At 41.6% G+C, this 24,478-nt stretch overlaps 1 protein-coding gene across 9 annotated transcripts in view; it reads left to right on the forward strand.

Moving 5' to 3' along the window:
- The window catches only part of Creb5 (cAMP responsive element binding protein 5), a 401,653-nt gene that overhangs the window by 236,740 nt on the left and 140,435 nt on the right, over positions 1-24,478 (forward strand). The window contains exons 2-4 of one of the 9 annotated variants that reach the window (XM_048786394.1): positions 5,109-5,121; positions 7,419-7,423; positions 24,108-24,138. The exons of 7 other annotated variants lie outside the window; for them this stretch is intronic. In XM_048786394.1, coding sequence (XP_048642351.1) covers positions 24,128-24,138 — 11 coding nt within the window. In that variant the 5' untranslated portion in view covers positions 5,109-5,121; positions 7,419-7,423; positions 24,108-24,127. Of the gene's footprint in view, positions 1-5,108; positions 5,122-7,418; positions 7,424-24,086; positions 24,139-24,478 lie in introns of those variants that run through there. One more of the 9 variants, XM_048786393.1, reaches the window with a different exon arrangement.

A 24,478-nucleotide genomic window follows, 5' to 3' on the forward strand; every position in this document is an offset into this window, starting at 1 on the left:
GCTTCACACAGGGTCCTCATTCACTTGCCTGTGTAACCAGCATCCTTCCCTTGTACTCCCCAAATGTTCAAAATCCAGTACACCATTTTTTTTTAAGGGGAAGATAACAAGGATTTACTATGAAAGTTGTAGACAAATTGTGAACATTATGAATGACAACCGTTTTTCCTGTAACAATAGGCAAACAGACCAGCTGGGAAGGAAACTGACATGTTGTACTTGGGCAGAAACATCATGTAATAGGGAAACAGTTCTTTGTTTGGATCCGTTTCCTATGAGTGCATTTTGTATTAGGTCCGTGTGTGCCAGCCCCCAGGGACAAGGTGGTTGTCCCCAAATGAACAGCAGGAAAATATGTTGCTTTTCCAGCTGCCCAGGTCTGATCACCCAGAGAATTTTGTTAAAAAAAAAAAAAAAAATCCCTACAATAGGAAACAAAAGCGAGTGAGTCAAAGAAAGCCAGGCCTTTCCTTTGATACTCTAGTGGGTTGAAATGGGACCTTATTGCTCAGTCAGCCACCAATCTTGATTTAAAAGGTGAGAAAAAGAAACCTGAAGTGATTTGGACAAGATATCCAAGGGGCCCCTGGCTTTATGAGGCAGAGCCCTTGGAGTACCTAAAAGGCTCTAACAGTAAGTGACTTCACCAGGTGGCTTCACCACAGCTCAGTATTTTATGCTACCTCCAGGACTTCCAAATGCCATGTGAGTGAAGTGCACTTTCACGATTGCCGGGCAGGAAATGGCAGTGGTTAAACTTGGCCAGCTGAACCCTGCGCAGTGCAAGGTTGTTGATTTTTGCTCTCCGCAGTAAGTCTTTGGGGGTCAAACCATAAAGCTGACTTGTCATCTCTCTCTGAAAACTCTGATTTAAGCGCTTACCTGCCGATGATGACCTCTCCTCCACTCTGCCTCTCCCATCTCCACCACCTTACACTGTTATGGTTTGGATGTGAGGTGGCCCCCAAAGGCTCTTGTTAATACAGGACTATTCAGAGGCTAAATGATTGGATTGCAAGAACTGTAATCTAATCAGTCTATCCTGGTTTGAATGGACTGACTGGGTGGTAATCACAGTCAGGTGGGGAGTGACTGGAGGAGGTAGGTCATTAGGGACGTGCCCTGGAAAGATTCATCTGCCTTGTAGCACCTACCCCTTCTCTCTGTCTGCCTCCTGGGCACCAGATCCTGAGCAGCTTTCCTCCACCACACCTTTCCACCACCATACCTTTCCGCCACGATGTTCAGCATCATCTTAGGCCATCCATGTACTAAACCTCTGAAACTGTAAACCAGAATACACTTTTCCTTCTCTAAATTGTTCTTGTTAAGTATTTTGGTCACAGCAATGAACAGTTGATGAGCACACCCACCCTAATGAGATGACCTATGAATATGCCTGCCATGTCAGGAACCTTATCTAGAGCCTTCATCCTGGACAGGCTCTGGCTCTGTTCTCTCAGGAAGGATAATGAAGGGGCAGGGAAGCCTTTGGTCTATGAGTTAGCCATCATCTGCCTATTGTCCTTAACTATCAGGTTTATTAGCTGATACTCACTGATTGCTAGGGAGGAAAATATATGTGAGGGAGTCAATATTGTTGAAAGATGGAAATTTGACCTAGAGCAAAAAATCCACTTCTTATGTATGTCAATCGAATGGATTTGATATTACCTACAGGAATATTTCTCCCCTTGTGTGCAAAGGCTAAAAAATTCTCTAAGGTAAGATGTGACCATAAATCTCATAAGATTTCATTTTTATATTTGCCAGTAGGAACCATCTAAGATATCAGAGACTAAAAGCCTGCTTTCAAATGGTGATCTCTTTCTCCATATATTTCTAGTATTTGTGATTTTTCCAGCAAGAAATTTAGTGCTTCTAATCTTGATAGATAATGGAGGGATAGATGGATGGGTGGATAAATTCTAATCTCTGTTTACACAGAAAATAATTCTATTTTCTTTTCTCATTTGCTTATAGCAAATGTGTTCTTCTACACCTTGTTATACATACCTGTGTGTTTTTTAGTACTACTGTTATTTGATTGAATGAGGTCTTGGTAATTACTATTCCTTTCCAAGTATAGGCTACCGGGAAGAAATGAGAGTGTTTATAGTGTGTCTCAAATTTAGCATGAAATAACCTGGACAGCAATTACACAGATTCCTGCCCCCTCCCAAGAGAATCTGACTTGTGGTTCTGGAGTGAGGCCCCGGGATGTGCATTCTGACAAGTGATGTTGCTGCTACTGGTCCTAGGACCTTGATTAGGAGCTGTACTGCAGGTGGAGGATGTCACTTACTGGGGGAGTGCTGGCCTAGCATGCATGAGGCCCTGGGTTTGCTCCCCAGTACTGGGGGATATAATGCTTTATCATACTAGAAATCCATCATAGGAGACTTTTCTCATTTGTGCTTACTTAGCTTCTATTATCTTTGCTTCTGAGAGCTACCAACCTAGGAAAAACAAGCTGAGCCTACCACTCAAATTCTTCTCTTCCACCTATATGCCACATCAAGAAGCACTGAGTCAATTCAACCCTTCAAGTAAGATTTGATATTTCAGATTCTAAGTCATTTCCAGTTTTAACTCCTTGTAGGACTTCTAACATAATGTTTTTCTAAGGAAAGATGAAAATTCTACTAGTAGTTTTTTTTCCCCTTTGCTTCTTTTCTTTCTTTCCCTTCTTTTCTTCTTCCAAGTGTGACGGTTTCAGTGTGGTGAATGTTTCTTTTTCATTCTTCAGACCCCTCTAGTGCCTAGAATTTTCCCATCTCAACTCCTCTGTTCCTGAGGTGGGGAGGAGCAATGGAGTGGGAAGACGAGATGTGGATGTAGTTAACATTTTCTCAAATGTGATAACTGATGATTTTTCCCAAGTTTTGTTACAGAGGACCGTTTCAGCATGTAGTGTGTCTTTATATTCCAAAGATCCACTAAGGGTCGTAAGAGATTAGGAGCAGAACTCATCCAGTCTGCATTAATGCTTTTCCATAATAAAATGAGCAACACCTACAGATGGGCAAGAGAGTTTAATACCATGACAGAGCATAAAAGGAGGAAAAGAGAGCCTGAGAGAGTGAGTGTTCTCCCAGAAGTCACAATAATGAGGATTCTGAAAAGAAGACAGACTTGGCTAAGTCTCGTGTCAGGGAAGTCTGTGATCTCAGGCTCTTAAATATTGCCCAGCTCTTTCTGGCTATCATAATTCAAAACCCCAGTGACAATGTGGTCACTGTAAGCCAACGGGCAATCATATCCTTTGCCCAAAAGACTAAGAAAATGACAAGAGCTGGGAAAGATCAGAGAGCGTTTGGGGTTGAGATCAGGAGGTTATCTCATTTTCCTGTGGAAGCTACATGAAATACCTAGCTTGACCTCTGTTGCTGGATAATGAATTTCAGCAAAGGAGTATGGGGGTGGGGAATGGGGGTGGAAGAGTGGGGCCAGTGGTCAGCACGGCCCAGATCCTCTGCAGCCAGCAAAAAAGGCCGCCGGCTCTGAATTAAACCTGATTGGAAAATTCTGCTTAATACATTAAAGAAACAACTTGCAGAAACATCAACCTCCCTTCCTTCCTCCCCCAAACAGTAATGAGTCCAAATTGCTAATAAAACATAAAAACTCAAAGATGTTGTGCATGGGCCATTTTTCTGAGCTGGTTATTTTTTATGTCAGATTTCCCACAGCTGTGAGCATGCTGTAACTATCAACTTACCAAATGCCCCAGTTTAAAATGAAACTTAAAAGAATGTATTTAGGAGCCTTATAAAGAAGGCACTAGGGACAGACAAGCAAGATCTATTGATTTTTTTTTTCTTTTGGTAAGAAAAAGGAATTTGGGAAGGATGAGGGGGGAATGGCTTAAATCAATAAGTATCAGCAAATAGTAGTTGAAATGGTAGCAGATTTATTCATCTTCTTGCAAAGCCATTGTTCAAAAATCACATTCAGCCTGGCTGAGAAGTGATGTAGAAGCAGCTAGAAATTCCTGTTCCCGCACTATGGATATGTTCTGGCTTTTGAGGTTAATGGAACAGATACTAAGAGGCAATTTTAAAGCCTGAGAAAGAACGAAGAGCATTTCTTACACTCTAAGGATACAAAATCCCTTATAAAGGTCATTCCACCTATGATGGGTCAAATGGTCTAAACTTTATACAGAGTGTACTTTTTTGCTATCATTCTCCATTTCCAGCTCATAAAAAGAATAATTAGTAAACATTCTTATTTGGAAATTTGCAAATGTCAAGTTCCAAGGAGTGATTGCCGAAAGTTTGGATAATAAATAAGAAACACGTGTTGTGAAGATGAAACTGGAATGTTATACCCAGAATCAGAAATTGAGCCCCATCGCTCCATGGCTCAAAGCATCATTCAAGCTGCAGAACACCTTAGGGTATTTCATGTTCTGGGCCCACCCCTTATAAATGTATATGACTCAATATCCCCAATGAGTAATATGGCTGGTGGCCATACCACCTTCAGCTTAGCTCTGCAGGGTTGGGTTGGGTCCCTGTTCTTATGGGAGACCTCCAAAGAAACCCTGGAAGTGTCAACGATGATTCAGTGGGTAGTTCCCTGCCTTGAATCAGGCCCAAATCACTTTCCTTTCCTGGTGTTAACAGGCCCTTTACATATGCAGGTGCAGTTTTTTGAGAATCAGTCCAATGCCTGTTTGCTTAAGGGGAAAAAAAATGAATGTAAAATAAAAGTCAGGATGGGATAGCCCAAAAGAGGGAAGAGGAAAGGAAAGGGAGAAGGAGAATCAGGTCAAGCATGATTGGTACAGGTCGATCCCATTTCAACAGATGATTCCTTTAATTATTCAGCTACAGTGGCTTGCTTGTCACAGATTTGACTTGGATCAGGTAGGTCACTGGGGCCAACATTTGGGAGCTGCCTTTTTGTAGAGAATGAAAACAGAATTGATTATCTTGGAATCCTCGAGACAGTTGAGACTTGCCCTTGAACAAATCACTCTAAACATATGCAGAAAGCGTACCCGCTCAGGAAGTTCAGATGCCTGAGTCCCTGGATGGGCCACTCAGTCCCACTCAAGGCAGGACACCTCTCAGAATTAACAGGGATGCTATTCCTTGGAGGAAGTGTGCTCTTGTAAGCACCTAACCTTCCTGTCAAGTTGCTGCTTGAAATTGCATCCAGTTTTGTTATTGACAATTTAAATACTACTGGGACTCTTTAGGAAGCTACTGTTTGGAAAGTGTTAAAATTCTTTTTTTGTTTGTTTGTTTTCTGTTTTTCGGTACCAGGGATTGAACTCAGGGGCACTCGACCACTAAGCCACATCCCCAGCCCTATTTTGTGTTTTATTTAGAGACAGGGTCTCACTGAGTTGCTTAGTGCCTCACCATTGCTGAGGCTGGCTTTGAACTTGCTATCCTCCTGCCTCAGTCTTCCAAGCTGCTGGGATGACAGGTGTGTACCACCATGCCAGGCTTAAAATTCTTAAAGATATAGAATATTTAGAGGTTGTAGAATAAAAACCACTTGTTAATATGTAAGAGGAACTGCAAATATATTTTATTTCTTCAATAAAATATACTTAACCTGCTCATGTCCTTATTCAAGGATACGAATAAATCTATGGGAGTATTTTCTCTGGGACAGGATTTATTCTCTAAGCAGCCCCCATGAGGTGATTTAAAAAAAAAAAAATGGAAGCAAAGAACAAAAGATTAAACAGTTAAGAAAAATACTCCCTTGATGTTATATAGGAAAAAAATTTGCTCTCTTCATCTATAAACTTGCAAAAATGTCTAAATTTACAAATAGAAAAAGTATTTTACTATATGAAGGCTTTTGAAGTCACATATAGCCTGTCTCCCTAAAATGGCAAAGCCCAGGAAACGATAAATATCTGTTCATTGCTCTTGAAGTTAGTCCACTTTTTTATTTTTATTTGAAGGTTGTATTAGACATTTTAAAAAACTGAAAGTGGTAAATATTTATTTATTTTTAACAGATGTTTAAAATTTTTGCTTTACCTTTAAAAAAAAGAGACTAATAATATTGTATAAGATAATTAAAGGTTTAAAATGCATTGATCTTTTAATGACATTAAGTTAATCATATATTTTCTTTTGTAATTCTCCTGCCTTGAATACTGCATATAGACAAAAATCAGACTTTTTCTTAAGATGCTCTATAGTCAAATTGTATCATGTTTAAGTCTCTATTAAATCTACTTATTTCAGAATTCATCATTGTGTGGATGTATAAGGAAACTTCATGAAGTTTCCCTTCCAGGTTTAATGTGTGATCTCACTATTTATTTACTTATTTTTTGAAAGGGTTACTAAGAATTGAACCTGGGGATACTTATCCACTTAGCCACGTCTCCAGCCCTTTTTATTTTTTATTTTGAGACAGGGTCTCTCTAAGTTACTTGGGGCCTCGCAATATTGCTGAGGCTGGCTTTGAACTTGCAATCCTTCTGCCTCAGCCTCTGAAGCTGCTGGGATTACAGGTGTGTGCTAGTACATTCAGCTTGATCTCATTTTATGTTGTTCACTTTCTATTAAATTTCTTTGCTAACTTGACACTTATAGATATATAAGAATATTAATAAAAAGTATATTGAATCTGTTTTGATTGAAGAAAAAAATATGCACTCTGCATTCCAATATAAATGGTCACATATTGTTTTCCATTGTCTGGGTCTTAAAAATATCTCTGGATATGTTCAACTTCATTAAATTTTTAGAAATTATTTTTATATGCATATAACTATATAAAATTATGTTAACATTATGTAAATATGAGTGAAGATTTATTAACTACAAAAGAATTGCTATAGTCATTAAGACATATGCTTTCCCCTAAAGCTTATGCTACAAAAAAAAAAATCTGATTGAATGTTAAATGCAGTAAAGAAGTGAGAAAAATACAAAAATTAAGACAAAATAAGTTTACAAAAAGTTGAATTTTCCTATAAACAGAGATTGGGTGAGAACAAGGTTTTTGTTTGTTTGTTTGTTTTGGGTACTGGGGATTGAACTCAGGAGCACTCAACCACTGAGCCACATCCCCAGTCCTTTTTTGTATTTTATTTAGAGACAAGATCTCACTGAGTTGTTTAGCACCTCACTTTTCTGAGGCTGGCTTTGAACTCGAGATCCTTCTGCCTCAGCCTCCTGAGCCTCTGGGATTATAGGCTGTGCCACTGTGCCTGGTGAGAACAAGTTTTACTCTAAATAAAGTAATGGAGTATTACATGTAGGAAATACAGGAATGAGCTCTTTTTCAGTTTGTGCATCTCCAATTTGAAAATCCAGAATCAAAAATGCTCCACACTTGAGTGCCAACATGACATTACAACTGCAAAATTCCACATCATAAAACATTGTTTCATGCCCAACATTATTTAAAATATTATATAAAATTACTTTCAGCCTATGTCTATAAGGTATATGTGAAACATAAATGAATTTCAAGTTTAGATTTGCATGTCATCCCCAAGAGGTCTCATTATGTAGATATAAATATTCAAAATCTAAACAAACAAACAAACAAACAAAAAAACCCTCAAAATCAGAACCATTTCTGGTTCCAGGCATTTTTACATATGAAATACTCAAGCGATATTACTTTCATGCCAGAATTTCAACCTGTATCAGAATGAGGTATGTTGCTGCGTCTCGAGCTTTCCATGGAATTGGGTTGTACCAGTGTGTGAGAGTGTGAGGTTTCTTTTCAAATTCACTGTGATACCCTCATTCAGGGACTTGGGCTTCCTCCCTCTGTTGGGGGCCAGGCCTTGCCCCTTTTGCCCTGTGCTGTGCTATTGCCCTGAGGTGGGATCCTTCCCTGTACTCATACTGAAGTAGAAGCATTTGATATGAACCCTAAATAAGGGGTAGAGCTATGAGCTGTGGAATATGAGCTTTAAATCAAAGGAACAGCATGGACTACATGGTGGACGTGGGAAAGATCAGGATGCATTGAGAGAAAGCAAAAATGTTGAGATTGGTGCTAACCAAACTATATGGCACATGTTGGTGAATAGTGAAGAAAGACTCTAAAAATATAGGGGGACATGACCAAGTAACTAAACAGCATTTACTTTGGTTAGTAATTGAGAGCTTGTGTTTGAGCAAGGAAATAAAATGATTAAAAGTCCATTATTATGTTTGTGTCCTGGATTATTTCCTGGAAAAGAAAGGAAATTAATGAAAAAAATGATAAAATCCAAATAAAATCTGTATTTAGTTAATGGTTTTATACTGTGTTTCCACATTAATTTCTTAGTTTTGATGAGTGACCAGGGTTGTGGGAGATGTTGATCGTGGGGAGCTGGCGGGAGGCCTCCAGGAAGGCTCTTTGTGACCTGCAGCTCTTCTGAACATTGGAAATTATTTCAAAATGAAAAGAAAGAACAATGCATTACAATGACACTCCATCTCCAACATAGGACTGTCACATCGGGGGCAACAGGGGACAGTTTGGCTGGTTTTTACAACTGTGGCTACATGCCAGGCTCATAGAAAGAAAGCATTTTTTTTTTTTTTTTTTTGCTTCACAGAGGGCTCTGGAAGCCTGCTTCCTGTGTCAGGAGCCCTTGTCTCTGTAATTCCACTTGCTTCCCCATGCCTCTTGCCGTGCCCCTCCAATCCCCTATGAGGATGCAACTCCAAGTTCAAAGCCAAGGGGTGCTCTGGTCTCAGGTGCACCAGCCTCAACAGGGGGGCCTCTTGTCTTGTTTCCTGTACCACTTCTACTATTGCTGTCCTTTCTTGCAGCATTCTGAATGTTCTCTGCCACCTGCAAGAATAAGTAAAACATTCTTAATACCAGGGCTTATTTGAGTTCACTGTCTTTTAGTAAGTGATTATATATGTCTCTCTCCATTAAGAATGATCACCTAAATTTGGGTTGCTGTGTTTCTGTTTTCCCACATTGAGATAAGAGAAACAGGGTTTATCCAAAATAACAGGAACATTTCATATTATGAACTCTTGTATACAAAAAGTAGATCATGGGGAAATATAATTGACCAAATGTTTTTTTTTTTAAATTCCATCTATCTTCCATATGCTCTCTGAAATGCCTGAGAGTATAAATAAATATAGGTCAAGCAACAAACATTCCCTAATATAAAAATACACAGTGTATGCCTGTTTATGTATATGGTATGTACATGTTCCTTGTTTGTTAATGAAGCTCAAATTACATTTTCTACAACAATCTTTTATCAAACAGTATGTTCTAGATTGACTAAATCATTTAGTGACACTTACTGTGAAATGTATTCAGGTTTCCCCCATTTAGATAGATGTTTCCTGCTTTCTATGAGCTCTTCTCAGAAAACAGGCTCTGTATGGTCTGCATAAGGATGATTTTGTTACCTTGATCCAGTCTTGGACATGGCTAGTTTCAACTAGAAAAGACTGATTCTAATTGATTGGGGGGAAGCAAGGGACTTTTGATCTTTTTTGTTGCCTCAACTTCCTCTTCTAAAATTCTGCTAAGACTTGGGTTGCTCGGTTGCCCATCAATATGTAAAGGTTAAAACCAGGCAAAAAAATAAGGAAAACCAAATATTACAAAGTAAAACAAGAACAAAAAAAGAAAAGAAAAAAATGGACAGAAAAACCAAGAAAGTATTGAGCTTTTCAGGGTTTTGTTTTATTTAATGGTTTCAAAGAAAAAGCAAGAAGGTGTGGTGGATTAGAGTCTAAACACATCAATTAACTGTCTGAATCTGACTCTGGCACATGCCAGCTCTGTGACCTTGGGCAAGTTGCTTAACCTGTCTGAACTTTTATATCCTTATTTGTAAAAGAATGATAAGAATAGAAACCAGATTTATTTTCAGAATTTAGTGAGAGTACATATTAGTTCTTAGCACATTGCTTGACATTTAGTAAGAATTTACTAATTAATTTATATTTTTCTTACAATTATTATGGTGCTTTTTTTATTCTTTCCTACTTCAAAAGTTCCAGCATGCCTTAATGTCACTGAACTATAAACTTAAAAGGTTAAAATTTTAAATTGTATATTATGTGTATTTTACTAGGGGCTGGAGGTAGAGCTAGACCCTAATTACCATTTTAGCACCTAAAAGAAATAAAAGGATTTGTGTATTTTACTGTAATGAATGAAAAAATAGAAAAGTTCTAATCAATCTAGCCAACCAAGTTTAAAAAACACTTCCCCAAACAAAACACACATCTAGGACATCAGACAAGGAGAACAGTTGTGTGATGGGAAAAAATACTAGATTCAAAGACACAGGATCTAGGATCTAGTTAATAATTATGCACTCTTGACCAAGTCAGACCACCTTTCTGACTTCAGCAGCCATGTGAAACACGGCGGGAGGAGGCGACAGCTTGGTTTTCAGTCCTGTAAGTTGGTAGTATCAAGCCAGAGACCCTGCTGCTCTTCCTCCTCTTGTGAAAACAGATCCAGGATGTTGTAGAGAACTGCAGGAAAAATGCTGTGTTCCTAATGCAGTTATTTAGTTACAAAACCACGAGTGCACTTAATAACATACAATGAAATAAGCTCTGATAAACTCTGATTGACAGAGATGGCCATCTTGACCTGGTTCACAGGACATGCCCTGAACCTGTGGCTGACACATCAGGGAACCACGCCACTCCCCAGAGCCTGAAAACTAGAGTGAATTCAGGGAGATCATTGGATGGGACACAGACACAAACACACACACACACACACACTTATACCATACAGAGAGACACACATACTCTTCAGAGATCCCAGAGCTCTTGAGTAGAATAGAAAGAGCTCAGAAACCGGTACAAGGGGCCCTGGGGTAATTTTGAGCAAGTGATTCAACTTCTTGGCACCTCAGTTTTTTCCACCTGCAAAACAAGTGTTAAACTGTGTGTTACGTGTATTTAACTAGGGGCTGGAAGTGAAGCTAGACCCTAATTTCCATCCCCAGGACCACAAAAGAAAAAAAAGAAAAGAAAAGGAAAAAAAAAAACAGGATTTGTATACCGTGCCATAATGAATGAAAAAGTTCCAATCATCCTAGTCCAACAAATTTCAAAACCACTTTTGAACTTCCATAGGTTTACACTCTAAATGTTCTATGAAGGAGTGTCAACAAGGTAATTTGAAATTTGGGGGACTTCTTTCAGTTCTTTCCCCTTGGAGCATTTGGCCTCACGGGTTACCAGGCTCCCTGGATTCCAGCGACAACCACCCCCCACCACCCGCCACACTCACACCCCTCACCTGTCTTGCTTTCCCAAGTCAGCACAGGTCATCTTCAGGGGAGGGATGGTTTTACTTAAGCCCAATGCCATGACTGTTGAGTAAACTTTGGATTTACCTGGAACAATATAAGGATTTTCATAAACATCTATGATTTAGCTTTTAAATTTTAAAATTCATTATTTGTTTTTTGAAATTCAGAGTGGTGAATTTCTCAGATCTCTTCATTTATCTTACCCAGAGCATCCTGGGTCTCATACAATGTCTATTATCATTCTTTCCAAAAGGTCCTTTCCATTTTAACATCTGCCTCAGGATACCTGTTCTCACAGATGGAGAAGATTCTAGAAAAGGTCTACCCCTGTTGTCTACTCTCAGAAAGCAGCTTTGAGGACCTGGTGGGAAGCCCACATTCCCCAAACCTCCCTGGGACCATCTTAAAATGAGAAACAGCGTAGAAGTACTAAAATCACACACATTAATAAAGTTTATTGTTTGTGAAACATGCTTTACAATTTTCTTTTTCATCTTGCTCCCTAGCCATAGAAACCAAAGGTCTCCCATCCAATGCCCATGGGTGATTTTAATTTTATTGTTTTGCCAGGTCTCGAGGTGGTAATGGATAAAGCAGAATCTTTACTGACATCAAGTTTATCTCTTGCTAATAAAAACTGCATATCTTTATTTAGGTGTCAGAGCAGTGTTTTAACTTCCCCTAGGACAATGATAACACAGGAAAAAGGAGCTTGGAAAGGAGAATCTAAAAGCTTTTGGCCCCACATAGAATGTTTTGTTTATTTGTTTGTTTTGTTTTGTTGGTACCCAGGATTGAACTCAGGGGCACTCAACCACTGAGCCACATCCCCAGCCCTGTTTTGAATTTTACTTAAAGACAGAGTCTCACTGAGTTGCTTAGTGCCTTGCTTTTGCTGAGGCTGGTTTTGAACTCACTAGCCTCCTGCCTCAGCCTCCTCCTGAGCCACTGGGGATTACAGGTGTGTGCCACCACGCACAGCTGGGTTGTTTTTGTTTTTAGTGAGCACCTTATCTTTTGCTGCTTGCAAATGAAATCTTCAATTTTTCTGCATTATAAGAGTTTCTTTCTGGAAGTGCAAGGAACTGAATATAAGACATCTTATCTTTTTCTGGGGCAGGTCAGAGCCACCTGATGATGGAATTGTTGGTTTCTAACAAATTCAGGCTTCTAGTTACTGTAGGTAATCGTGGTCCTGGCAACTGACTCTCAGGACTCTCTCCTGGCCCCTTCCTGGTTCTTCTCCCACCTTACTGGCTAATTCTCCTCTGCCCACCTCTTACTGGAAGCATCCTGCATGACTCAGTCCTGAGACGCGCCCAGTTTATGGCGTTAAAGACAGTCCATCAGAATTGATTCCCAGTGGATGTCTCCAGCCCTGACCGCCCTGCTGAGCTCAGATGTTCCAACCCATCTGCCTTCCTGATTTCTCCATCTGTATGTCTAATAGGCATCTCAAATTTAATATGCCTCCAGCAAAACTCTTGGCCCTCCCAAATCATCTATAATTCTGGTCTTCTCCATCACCGTTATTCAAAACAACGTTTTTGCACTCGGTGATGTCAAAACACAGAGTCATCCTTGGTCCTTTCTCCTTGCTCCACAGAAATTCCTGTCTCCACTGCTGCAGTCTAGCCCGGCTCTGTCCTCACCCACATCTTCTGCAACCAGCCTCGTGTGGGCCTCTATAACTACTCATCTAGGCTATTGCAAAATCAACTGTTCCTCAAACTTGAATGCTTCCTCTGCAACCATCCATTCTCTACATGGCAGTTGATGCAGTTTCCTTAAAATAAAAATCAGACCATGTCATTCACTTCTTTTGACTTTCCAGTGGTGTGTCTCTGCAAGAAGCCTCTGTCTCTCCAGGTTATCTTTCTCTTCCTTCCTTCCTCGACCACCTTTCTTTCATTGCAGCAACACACCATACTCTTTCTGGCCCCCACTTTTCCAGGCTCTTCTCTCTGCATACCTTTTCCCTGTATCTACACTGGTGTCTTCTCCCTAGCACTTCTTAGGTAAAAATGTTCTCATTGGAGAAGATTTCCCGAGTCCTCAATCTAAAATCCTATGTTGTTCCCAGAACTCTCATGTTCTTCCTAGCAATCATCACTGAAACCTTTTATTTTTATTTATTTTTTTTTTTGCTTATTCACTTACCTTCTCTTTTCACCCATTATAATTCTGACACCTTGCTTATTTTGTTTTCAGTTGTGTCTCTGAAACAGAACCAAGATCTCAGTGTTATCTTCCTGCCAAAATACTCCCTTTGCCATCTTCTAACCTGGTGTCCCACGGGCCAGTAGATGACTGTATAGCTTTGACTTTCCTTAGACTCTCAGCCTTGTAATAAGGCAGATGTGTTTTTATTGGCTAAAATCTTTTGAGATGACTTGAAGCCAATTAAGAACAAAAAGGGTGTCAGGAAATAGAGAGAGAAGTAGTGAAAGGGGAGACCAGAGGATCTGGGTTTAGCTGAGGTTTGCCAGACAGAGAGACATCAAAGACTATTAACAAATGTCTTTGTTAAAACAACAGAAACGTTAACCAATCAAGATGGAGGGGCCCCAGAGTGAGTTAAGGGCCTCTTAGGCTCAGAATCACCTAACCTTGCAAAATTGTGCTACCTTAAGCAACTGGGCCTTGTGGGCACTATTTCAGTTTGAAATAAAGCACTCGTCTACACCCATTCACACGATGACAATTCACATTTAAGACACAGAAGGCTCTAGGCTTGCCATAAGAAGTCAACACCAAGGACATTTGTCCCCATCAATTGGAAAAGGTAATCATCTTCCAATTCTATATTTTTTATTTCTAAAAGTATTCAGAACTTTAAAAAGGATTACAGCCCCAAAACTCTTTCATTTAGAGATTTGAATAAAGATTCATCTCTCTTCATTCTCCAAGTCTTGGAGGTGTGCCTCTTCTGCCAATGCGAGGCTTCCCTGAAGAAAAGGATGTGGGGAGCTTCGACAAGTGTCAGAACAGACTAGAAGGATGGGACCAACCAAAGAAATGCTGTAGGCTTTTGTCAGAACCATTGTCTTTCATGTGCATGGCATTTACTGCTTGGAACATTGCTACTCAGTGTTTTCTCTGAATGTTTTCTCTTCCATATCTACATATGGATTATTGAATAATAATAATAATTATTATTATTATTATCATTATCATTATTATTATTGCTGTTGCTGTTATTATTTTCCCAGACATTCAGCATCTATCAAGGTTTTGTTTGTTTGTTTTGGTAACTGGGATTGAACCTAGAGGTTCTTAACCACTGAGCCACCAGCCATTTTTCACATTTTATTTTATTTAGAGCCAAGGTCTCATTAAGTTGCTTAGGGCCTCTCTAAGTTGTTGAGGCTGGCTTTGAACTCTCAATCCTCCTGCCTCAGCCTCCCAAGCCAGTGGGATTATAGGCACTTGCCACTGTGCCGGGCTTACCAAGGTTTTCCACCATTTCTGCTCCCTATGCCTGTGGGTGTGGTAACCATTTCAATAGTTGTTTCTGTGTTCCTATGACAACATCAATATAACAAAGAATTGATCAAACACGAGGATCATTGCAATTCAGACTTAATTCCCACTTAGCCATGGATGCAGCCTTGATGGCTCATGCATGGTGATCCTCACTCCCTTTTATCCATCTCTCTGGTTTTGGGGTGTGGATAGACTGGCATTTTCTCCTCTCAAGTGCAACGGCACTTGACAAGGCTAATAGTTCAAAAATTTTGAGGAATGTTTTTAACTTCCTTGGGGGAGAATGATGGGTAAAAGACCCCCGAGAAGGGAGCCCTGCACAGGACTCTGATCCAGAACCGTGGTCACCACTGATGATCTACAGGTCCAGAAAATAACCCAGTTACGCCCAAGGTGTGTGGACTGCCCCACAGCAGACTCCCCAGGAACACTAATATTCCTCCCTGCCCCTCCCCACATCAGCCTCCCTGTGATTATCACATTAGAAGATGAGGGACATTGCAAAATAAACATCTGGAGACTTTGATAGTAAACAGAAGAGAAGTGCCTTGCAGAACTAGCCACAGGTCAGGAAACTCTAATCTTATCAGGGTCCTGGAGACCACAATTCCATAAACCATGTAGGTGGGTGTTATGTTACTGTGAACATGCGTGTTTTCTTTCCAGCCACAGTAGGCATCCTGTTTTGGAAAAGCCTTTGTAGCCAGTTTTTAAAGGATCATTCATTTTAGGATAGATTACTATATATTACCTTAAGAAATGGGAGGTTAAGGACAATCTCCTTTAACATCTAAATAGCAGGGAAAATACACATTTTTATGTATTTATCTTCTTTTATTCACTTCAAGTTATTTAGAAAATTTCCCTGTGTGTGTGTGTGTGTGTGTGTTGATAAGGATAAAATCCAGGGCCTAATGGGTGTTAGACAAGTATTCTATCCCTAAGTGACATCCCCAACCCCTATTTATAAAAATGTCTTTGACCATCAATGACCACGTAGAATTCAATCTTCCTTAGTGTGATGTACAGATCATTAAATCAGATATCAAAATCCCTGTAGGGTTTTGCTTAAAATTACACATCCTTGGGGCCCACTTTTACTATAAAATCTATGAGAAAATACCTGGAAACTTGTATTTTAATCTGTTCCCCAGAGATTCTTAGACATACCAAATCTGAGAACCACTGAGCTAGAAGAAAGGTCTATATCTCCTGGTCAGTGTTCCAGGCTGGGGGATCAGTCTTCAAGGTATTGAGATCGATTTGTGCTCTTCTTTGCCTGTGAAAGAGCTTATCTAGAAACTTAAGGCAATGACAATGTGGTTTTTGTCTCTTTTCATGCTGGGGATTCCATGCTAAATGGGAGCTCTATCACTAAACCACACCCTAGCTCACACTGGGAGGTAATAAACCTGGAGTCCCAGGCTTATGCTTTCATTAGATTCTCAGGGATGCTTGTTGCTCAAGAAACCTATGTTCTAATACCAGCTTAAGAGCATGCTTTCTGGTTTTCATGGACACTAAAAGAAAGGATTTAGAGCCAGCACAATGATACATGCCTGTGTTCCCAGCTACTCCGAAAGGGAGACTGTGGCTGGAAGATCTTTTGAGGCCAGAAGTTCAAGGCCAGTCTGGGCAATATATTGGGAGTCCATCTCAGAAAACAACAAAAGGAAGGGCATTAGGGCACTGAAATAACCCAGACTGTGCTCAAATGTCACTTTCCTTCCTATTTCTGTTAAAGTCAGAGGAATTCCCCATTCATTGTAATGCATGAGACATTTAAACTCTTTTACTCCCAAACTTAAAGAAACCCCTTGAACATTATAATAACCCTTTCCCTCTCATGGAAATGGAGAGTACAAAACTAAATTATTTATAAATCACACAGTACTAAACTTCTAGAAAGACAGAAACATATTAGTGCAGATGAAAGAGTCATTAGGATCGTTTTCTTAAAGTTTTTAGAAGCGAATTTCAGCGTAAGGCAGGATTAACTGCACCTTTTGGTCCAGGATTCTGGTGTAAATACAGAAACCACAGTCATGTACAGGCCTGAGAGGGACAGTAGAATGTGGAAGTGGGTTTGGAAACCAAAATATTATGTCAGCAGTTTTCTCTTTCATTTATTCTCCCTTATCAAAACCAACTTTTTAACTCAGGGGCCCGGTTAATAAAAACATAGATAATTTCATTTGGAAAGCCCAAGAGCTTCATGTTTAGGGTTAAAAAAAAAAAAATCCCATTCCCTCCAGGCAAACATGTTGGAGGGCTAATTCTCCTTGCAGAGACCCTTTTAATGAATCAGTGCTGGTGGACTTCCCTTCTTGGTGTAAGGGAAGGTCAGTTATTAAATACGCAGAGCCCTGCCGCTAGAAACCACGTGAAAAGAAATGAAACCACAAACATAATTCCACAGTGAAGCCTTCCCTTTCATTTCTAATACCATCAAAACCCTCTTCAAACTCATTCTTACGTTTGTAGATTTTTTTTCCATGTAAAAAAAAATGCCCAACAATTAAAACAGGGAGCAGAGTATATTTGAAGGACTATCATTCAGATCAGTCATACAGTGTACAACAGGATTACGTGGGTTATATGCAAATACTCTGCCATTTTATAAAAAGGACTTACTTGAGCATCCTTGGAGTTTGGTATCCACAGGGGTCCTGGAACCAATCCTTTACTGCTACCAAGTGACCACGATAATCTTTCTGGGAAGGCCTTTATGTGCAATTGCAAAATATTTGGGGGAACTGGGAGAGATTTTTCAGAAAGAAGACACCCAAGTGTTTTGAATTGATAATGTGCAAAGAGGTAACATTTTCCACTGATTTTTGAAAGTCTTCATGGACTGCTTTTCCAGAAAAAGAACAAAAAATGTTTAGTAAATGACAGGTTCTGAAAGCCACACATTTGCGTCCACATAAAAGGGGGAGATTCATCAAGAAAAGGGGAGCCTCAGATACAGCAGTGTAGGGTACATGGAGAACTTCAGGCATTAAGTTTGCAGAGCTGGTTCAAAGTGTGGCTTCGGTGAGATTTTCAGGAGTGGAAGGGAGGTGGCCAAGCCAGGTAAGGTCAGCTTCTTGCCTGAGCTAAGCAACCCTCTACATTTCTCACATTTTCCCCCCAAGTGCTGGGGATTGAACCCAGGCCTTATGCTTGCTAAACAAGAGCTCTACCACTGAGCTACACCCACATCCCTGCATTTGTTACTTTTGGATGTTATTCCATAAAAGCTTCCATTCCTCTCTGCCTCTATTTCAACCTCATCTCTTGGAAAATCTCTGATCACAATCATGATGTTTAGTGGATCCCCTCTATACATTCCCATCCTGCCTACTGTGCCTATTTCATTGGTTGCTTCTGGACACACAGTTTAACCAGGTCATGAGTTATGCCTGGATTATCAAAGGAGCTAGTAGTACATTGGTACCAAACATTGAGGTGAGGTTTTGTGATCACACCCCTGATTGCACGTCAGACAACTTTTATTCAAACCTCAGCTCATAATAACTAAGGATCATATCATATGTTTATCTTAGGATACAAAGAAAAGATGTCATTTTCCATATGTCCTCGCAGACAGGACAGAAAAGGCCATAATTTTGATGTTCTTCACAAACAACAAATACAGTGGGAAAAAATAGAACGGAAATCTAAAGGATATGCAATTGAGAAAAAAGAAAGGTTGATGAAAGATAACATTTCCAAGAAGTCCAGATCTGTGGGGCATGGCCTCTTCCCTCAACGGGCTCAGAATAGAACCTACTATGACGTTATGGAGCCCACCAGAGCTCCTGCATATCTGGAGCAAATGAGTCCTCACCAACCAGGGCCTGGACAAGGAGTTGCCAATGAGGCCCCTACAGCCCGACAGTCAAGGGGGAGCTCACTCCTCCACTCTCAGGGCTGGACAGTGGCCACCCTGCTGCAGAGTGAGTGCTTGCTTAGCAGTGCATGGTCGGTACCTTCCTTGCTGTCACCCAGACTGACACAGTCACTGTATTTGGTTCAAGTGGGAAGTGGGCATTTGTTAGATTACTTCCCTTAACCAGGTGCCCCACCAAGCCTGCCCTAGAGACCTTCTTCTTGCTTCATCTGCTGCCCAACTCTCCCCGGCAGGAGTGCTCTGAGCCAGTCCTGATCAACTCCTATGCCCTGCCTTGGCTCTGCTCAACACTTAAACACGAATTCAGTGCAGTGACAGCATCAGCAGGCTTTGACCCTGCATAACATGCTGCCTGCAAAAGTTTTTTAGGTTTTTTTTTTTTTTTTTTTTTTTTAGTTGCTCCTGAAGTCCCAACCCTGGATCATAGGGACTCTGAGTAGGACTCACACCACCATTTGTTTAAGCATGAGAAGGTCTCTCTTTCCTTAGGATGCCTCAGTAACCATGTGAGCAGCACCATCTCCTGTCCCTGTCACCTCAAGTTTCAGTTCCCCTGGATGCTTCATGGAGGACACTGGTGACAGTAGTTTAGTGTCAGCTGCTCTGAGGCAAACCTTGGGGAGCTCCTTCTGGCATCCTTACCATGTAGATACAGGAAAATGGGAGTAAGAAGAAATTAAAGTCTCGAGAGGAAAAGGGACAGTGCAGCATGGAAAAGGCCACTCAGTAGCTCAGGGTTCTGGAGTTTTAGATTCTAGGTCTTCTAGATTCCAGATCTTAAAAAATGTGAAGTGTGAGCAGGAATGCAAAAGGGAACAAGAACTTTCAGGAGGGACAATCTCCAGAAAAGGTTGAGGAGCCTTGCTGTCATCAGTCCAGTGTCAGTCACATTTCTTGAGGACCTACTGCGTGTGAGCCAGGTTCTTGCTCAGTTTGAGGTTCTGAAGATGAATAAGCCTAGTTTCAGCCCCGAAGAAGTCATGGCTGCAGGGAAGACAAGTACTAGAATTGGTGCTTTCCATAACTGGCTTGTTGCTGGCACTCAATCTGGTCCAGGATGACCAAAATGGGCACTCCTACCAAGCCTGGGGGTCCAGCGAGGAGATTGTGAAAAGGATAATACCTGGACTGAAGAGTATATTCATTCATTCATTTCTCATTTGTTTATTTGACAGATGTTCAGCAAGTATCAGTACCTTTCAGATGCTATGATAGATATAATGACATACACATTGTAAGGATAGAATAGAAATCAGAAGAAAACAAAGCAGCTATGTGTAGGCAGAATCAGTGATGATATTTGAGAGCTAATCAAAAGGCTGTCATGACCTTCCAATACCTATTCCTGAGGCTCTCCTGGATGCTTCCATCATTAGAGATTCTTTCCTTGTCTGAGACCCATTCAGCCTTGCCTCTCTGGTGCATTACAAATACCTTTTGACACAGGAAAGGCCAGCAAGTTGCCTGAGGGTACTTGGTGCAAGGTTGGGCTGTTGGATATGCGGTAAGTATAAGAGAAGAATAACCAAGGACAGATGCCTCTCTTACTCTCTCCCTGGTCGTGCCTGGAGCTGGCTTTCGCAGGCCCAGTGATCTCAGCCAGCTAATCCTGCTTGCACAGGGCCTAGGATGCATGCTGCAGACAGCCCCTCAGCCCCTGTCCACTGTGAAAACATGGGACACCCAAGTCGAAGGGAATGTTGAATGACACCATGTGGGTGTGCAGTGGTCTGTGACCGGAAGGTTCGCTGGAAGCAATTTGCAGAGGAGGCCTTCGCAAACCACCTGGATGCTTATTGTAAATTAAAAAAGGAAGAGATGCCACTTTTTTTCTGAATAATTTTTAATACTAGGTTTATGGCTGGGTACATGTGATAGTCATTATAGCTTATTTAACTCTGAAATTATCTGGCCCCTCAAACTCCCCTGGGACTGTAGGAATCGTGGGTTAAATTTTAAAAACACTGTCAGAGAGAAGATGATATGCCTTTCCCTGAAAAAAATAAATGCAAAGCTAAAAAAAAAAAAATCCAAAAAACAAAACCCCCAGCCCTCCCTAGGAAGGGTCTTTATTGTGTCCTCTGTTGGCTGTGTCCATAAGGTGTTCAGAAATTCACCCCAGGCACATGGAGTTTACTTTTATCGGCTATTGCGCTTTTCAGTCTCTGCAATTCCAGTTGTGCCTTTTCTGTCGTGTTGTTTTGGAGAGAGTCCAAAAGCATTTTGAACTCCGAGCTCGAATCTCAGAGGTTTCCACCTCTTTGGAGCCAAACGTGTCATCAGGAGCTGGGAGTCCATGAGTGAGTTACACGGAACAGCTGCGCGGTACCCGCCACCCTCTCCCCAAGGATGACAGCTCTGCAGAGGAGGGTGTTGTAAGCATTCCTGAGCCAGCCAGCTAATCCGGAGGCCCAGCCTGTGGCCTGGGGCTCCTTCTCCAAAGGCTCCCACTAGGATCTAGCATCTTAGGGACTCCTATCTGCAAAGCACCCCTTCTTCAGGGGAGCAGCTTGCATGAGGAAGGGCGGGGAGGAGGAGGGTGGACAAGGCCACCCGAGGGCCATATGGGCAAAAAAGGAAGCGCTTGAGTTGGAGGGGAATTTCCTTTTGGGAACAGGATATTCCCTATCATTAGCTGCTCACAGGAAGGAAAATGGGGAAAGCAGGGTTTCTTTTCAAGTGAGGAGACACCTAACAGCCAGTGATAATGCTTGATTTGGAAGGGCAGGAGGGGATCTGACTTTCCAACCAACAGTTCCATGAAGTGAAAATGGAACTGTTCAGACCCCTTTCAACTCTGAAGTCGATTTCAATTCTGGCCAGCACTCTGCTGAAGTTTTACCAGTCTGTCAATGCGCTGTCATCAGTCCACAGTGTCAGTCACATTTCTTGAGGACCTGGTGGCTTAATGGCATCATTCTCCTCAGATACAGTCAGGCATCTCCTGGTCCTTGGAGTTTGGGCTCCAGAACACCAGACCCACTGCTCAGCGGCATGTTGGTCCCCGGTGCAACTCTAGGTCCCTTCCTCCTCATGACCCTGATGTTCATGGGCCTCACCAGAGGGCTGTGCCTGACTTCAGCCAAAGCTACCATCCTTGCTGCTTTCCAGGGAAGGCCCAGAACAGTTGCCTCTGTATAATCTTTACTCTAGCACAAGATCCCTTTTGCACAGGATCTACCTCACCAAAAAACCTCAGGGGTCTTTTATCTGGCAACTTCACCCAGTCCTTGTGATATTGTATAAGAAAAGTCTTAGAGAGAGCATTTTCCCACATTGAGTTCGTAGGAAGATAGAAATCTGGAAACTTCTACACATATCCATTTTGGTATATCTATAATAATAGCATAAAGAAACATTTAAATATGAAAACTAAGGTGAAGGGAGGAAATTGTGGTGGGGTGGGGGAGTGAAACAGGGAGAATAAAATTCCTCATTGCTACCCAACATGGTTCATAGCTTCTTTAAAACAAGAAAGTCGTTTATGTAAAATCTTGTCAACCTGCCTTGAAGTGTAAAGGCTTGTAGGAGCTATTGAAAATTTTGTTTTATTTATTCCCTGCAGCAGAAGAAAAATCAATGGCTGCTTGGCGAGTCAGACGTAAATGAGTTATACAGGCCACTGACATGGTGGACCAAACTTTATAACAACCACATTCGCTGCTGTCAGGCCACAGGCTTCAGTGGCGCCAGCTGTAATTATGGCTGATCACCTCTAATTCAGAGCTGCCTGCCTTGATAAAGGTGTCACTGGGAGCCACTGTGGCATCAGCATCAATTGAGGATGTCATGCCAGAGGGCAGTCTGCAGGAGAAAGCTCTTCCTGCCACAGCCCCCAGGGGTCATGCAGACTGTTGGACAAATCTTGCTTTTTAACCCTTCATCCTGAGTACAGAGATGGTCCCGGAAGCTGATTTAAATTCCAAGGGATTCACTGGAACAACCCTGAGCCCCAACAGCAGATAGGTTTAATAAGCCGAGATTTCTCCAAAACCAGAGTTGGGAAGGCAAGATCCACTCTCCTCTGCAGTGTGCATAGAGATGAACTTTTGTATCACTTACCTGATTCCCTGACCACAAAAGCGATTAGGGGCAACAGATTGTAGAAAAGCTGTGATCATGTTTGAGGGGGAGAAAAAAAAATGCAGCTTAATGCCTTTCTTCTGCTTTTGTGGTTAAAAAAAAAGAAAAGAAAGAAATTCTCGTGAATTTCCCTTTTTCAGTTTTTTTTTTTCTTTTTGAAAGAGGCATGAAGGGCAAGGGGAAATAGAAAGCTGAGTGGAGATGGGTTAAAAAGCCTTGCTAACAAAGCCGATAAGTGTCCCAACCAGGTCTAGGAAGTGTGAAGCAATTAAACGGGCTTCACTGACATTTGTGAAGGATAAGATTTGACTCCCCCCTGCCTCCCCAGGCTGTTTTTCCAACCTCTGTAATTAAAAAAGAGACACACATACTATTTGTTCTCCCTGTACCCTCTCTAGACTCACGGACAGCCCCACCCGCCCCCCGCGCACTCCTGCAGCAAGAAAAAGGGTGGCCTGCCTCATTTGGAAGAGGGACCTGTTTGGATCCCCTGTTTGGATAGTTCACCTGAGAGCAGCCCACTGGTCTCAAAAAGGCAGGGAGGTATTTTGTAGCTAAGGTTCTTTTGCTTTAACCCATCAGACGGCAGCCAGCATGGGCCAGCACAGAAATGGCTGTGATTTTCACAGTCCTTGATGGCTCCAGACACAGGCGCGTGTTTGGAGCAGAAGTGGTTTTGCCCTTGCTGACAGGGAGGTCAGATGCAAAGGAGTCTCTGGAGGGGAGATGGTTGGCATTCGGCAACAGAAAATCCCATCCCGCTCCAGGAAAAAAGGGCCCTCGGCCACGGAAACCCTGTCACCTGGTCTTTTCATTCTAGGTTCTTCCAACCTGTGCTCACTCCCTGCTTCCCATCTCTACATGCTTCTTCCTTGTTATTTCCCCTTTTGCAAAGTCAGGGGCACTTAAAAAAATCAACTTTTCATTATTATTATTATTATTTTATCAGGACCATTGGACCCCTGGCTGCACACCCCAGGGTCCCTCCCTGAGCTCTCTGATGGCAGCTGTCAGACCATCCTGAGGCGGCACTGTTTCCTCCTCTGTTTACCCGTTTCTAAGGGCAATTGCACCGCGAAGGCTCCCTGAGCCTGGAACTCGGCCTGGGGCTGTTTTGGTTACATTGAAGTTTTTGCTTCAGTTCTGCCAGATTTAAATGGTGACTTCACCAGCACTGAGCTAAAAAGGAGAAGGGGGAGGAGGGCGAGCCCAGGAGAAAGAGAGCTAGCGAGCTGGAGGGAGAGAGCCAGAGCTAGGCGCTAAAGAAGGGCCAGAGCATTACATCATCACTTGGCCTGGAATCAAATGGGAAGGATATGACTCACTCAAGCTAGTTAAGCTTTGGCTCAAATTCTACACACACTCATTCCAGAGCGCTCATGTTCTGCACCTCAGGAGGGAATTCAGCCTCAGTGATGTCCATGAGGTTTGTTTTTAATTTTATTTTCTTTTTCTTGATTTTAGAGATTTTTTTTTTGCCCCTACTGCTTTCTGTTCATGAGACTTCATCCTCCTCCTCCTCCTCTTCTTCTTTTTCTCCCCCCCCCCAGCCCGTTCGCATTTCTGCCCGTCTTTGTTCCCCCTCCTCTTACTTCTCCTCTTTCCTCAGCCCCTCCGCTCCTCTTCTTGCCCTGAAGAGGCATTTCTTTTCACTTTGATCAGAGTTTTTTGTTGTTGTTGCTCTAGTACAGAGACCTGAATGAGTTGAGCAGAGACCAGGCTGGGCACAAAAAAAAAAAAAAAAAAAAAAAAAAAAAAAAAAAAAT

Source organism: Marmota marmota, unplaced genomic scaffold, assembly GCF_001458135.2.
Source record: "Marmota marmota marmota unplaced genomic scaffold, marMar, whole genome shotgun sequence".
Classification (NCBI taxonomy): Eukaryota; Metazoa; Chordata; class Mammalia; order Rodentia; family Sciuridae; genus Marmota; species Marmota marmota.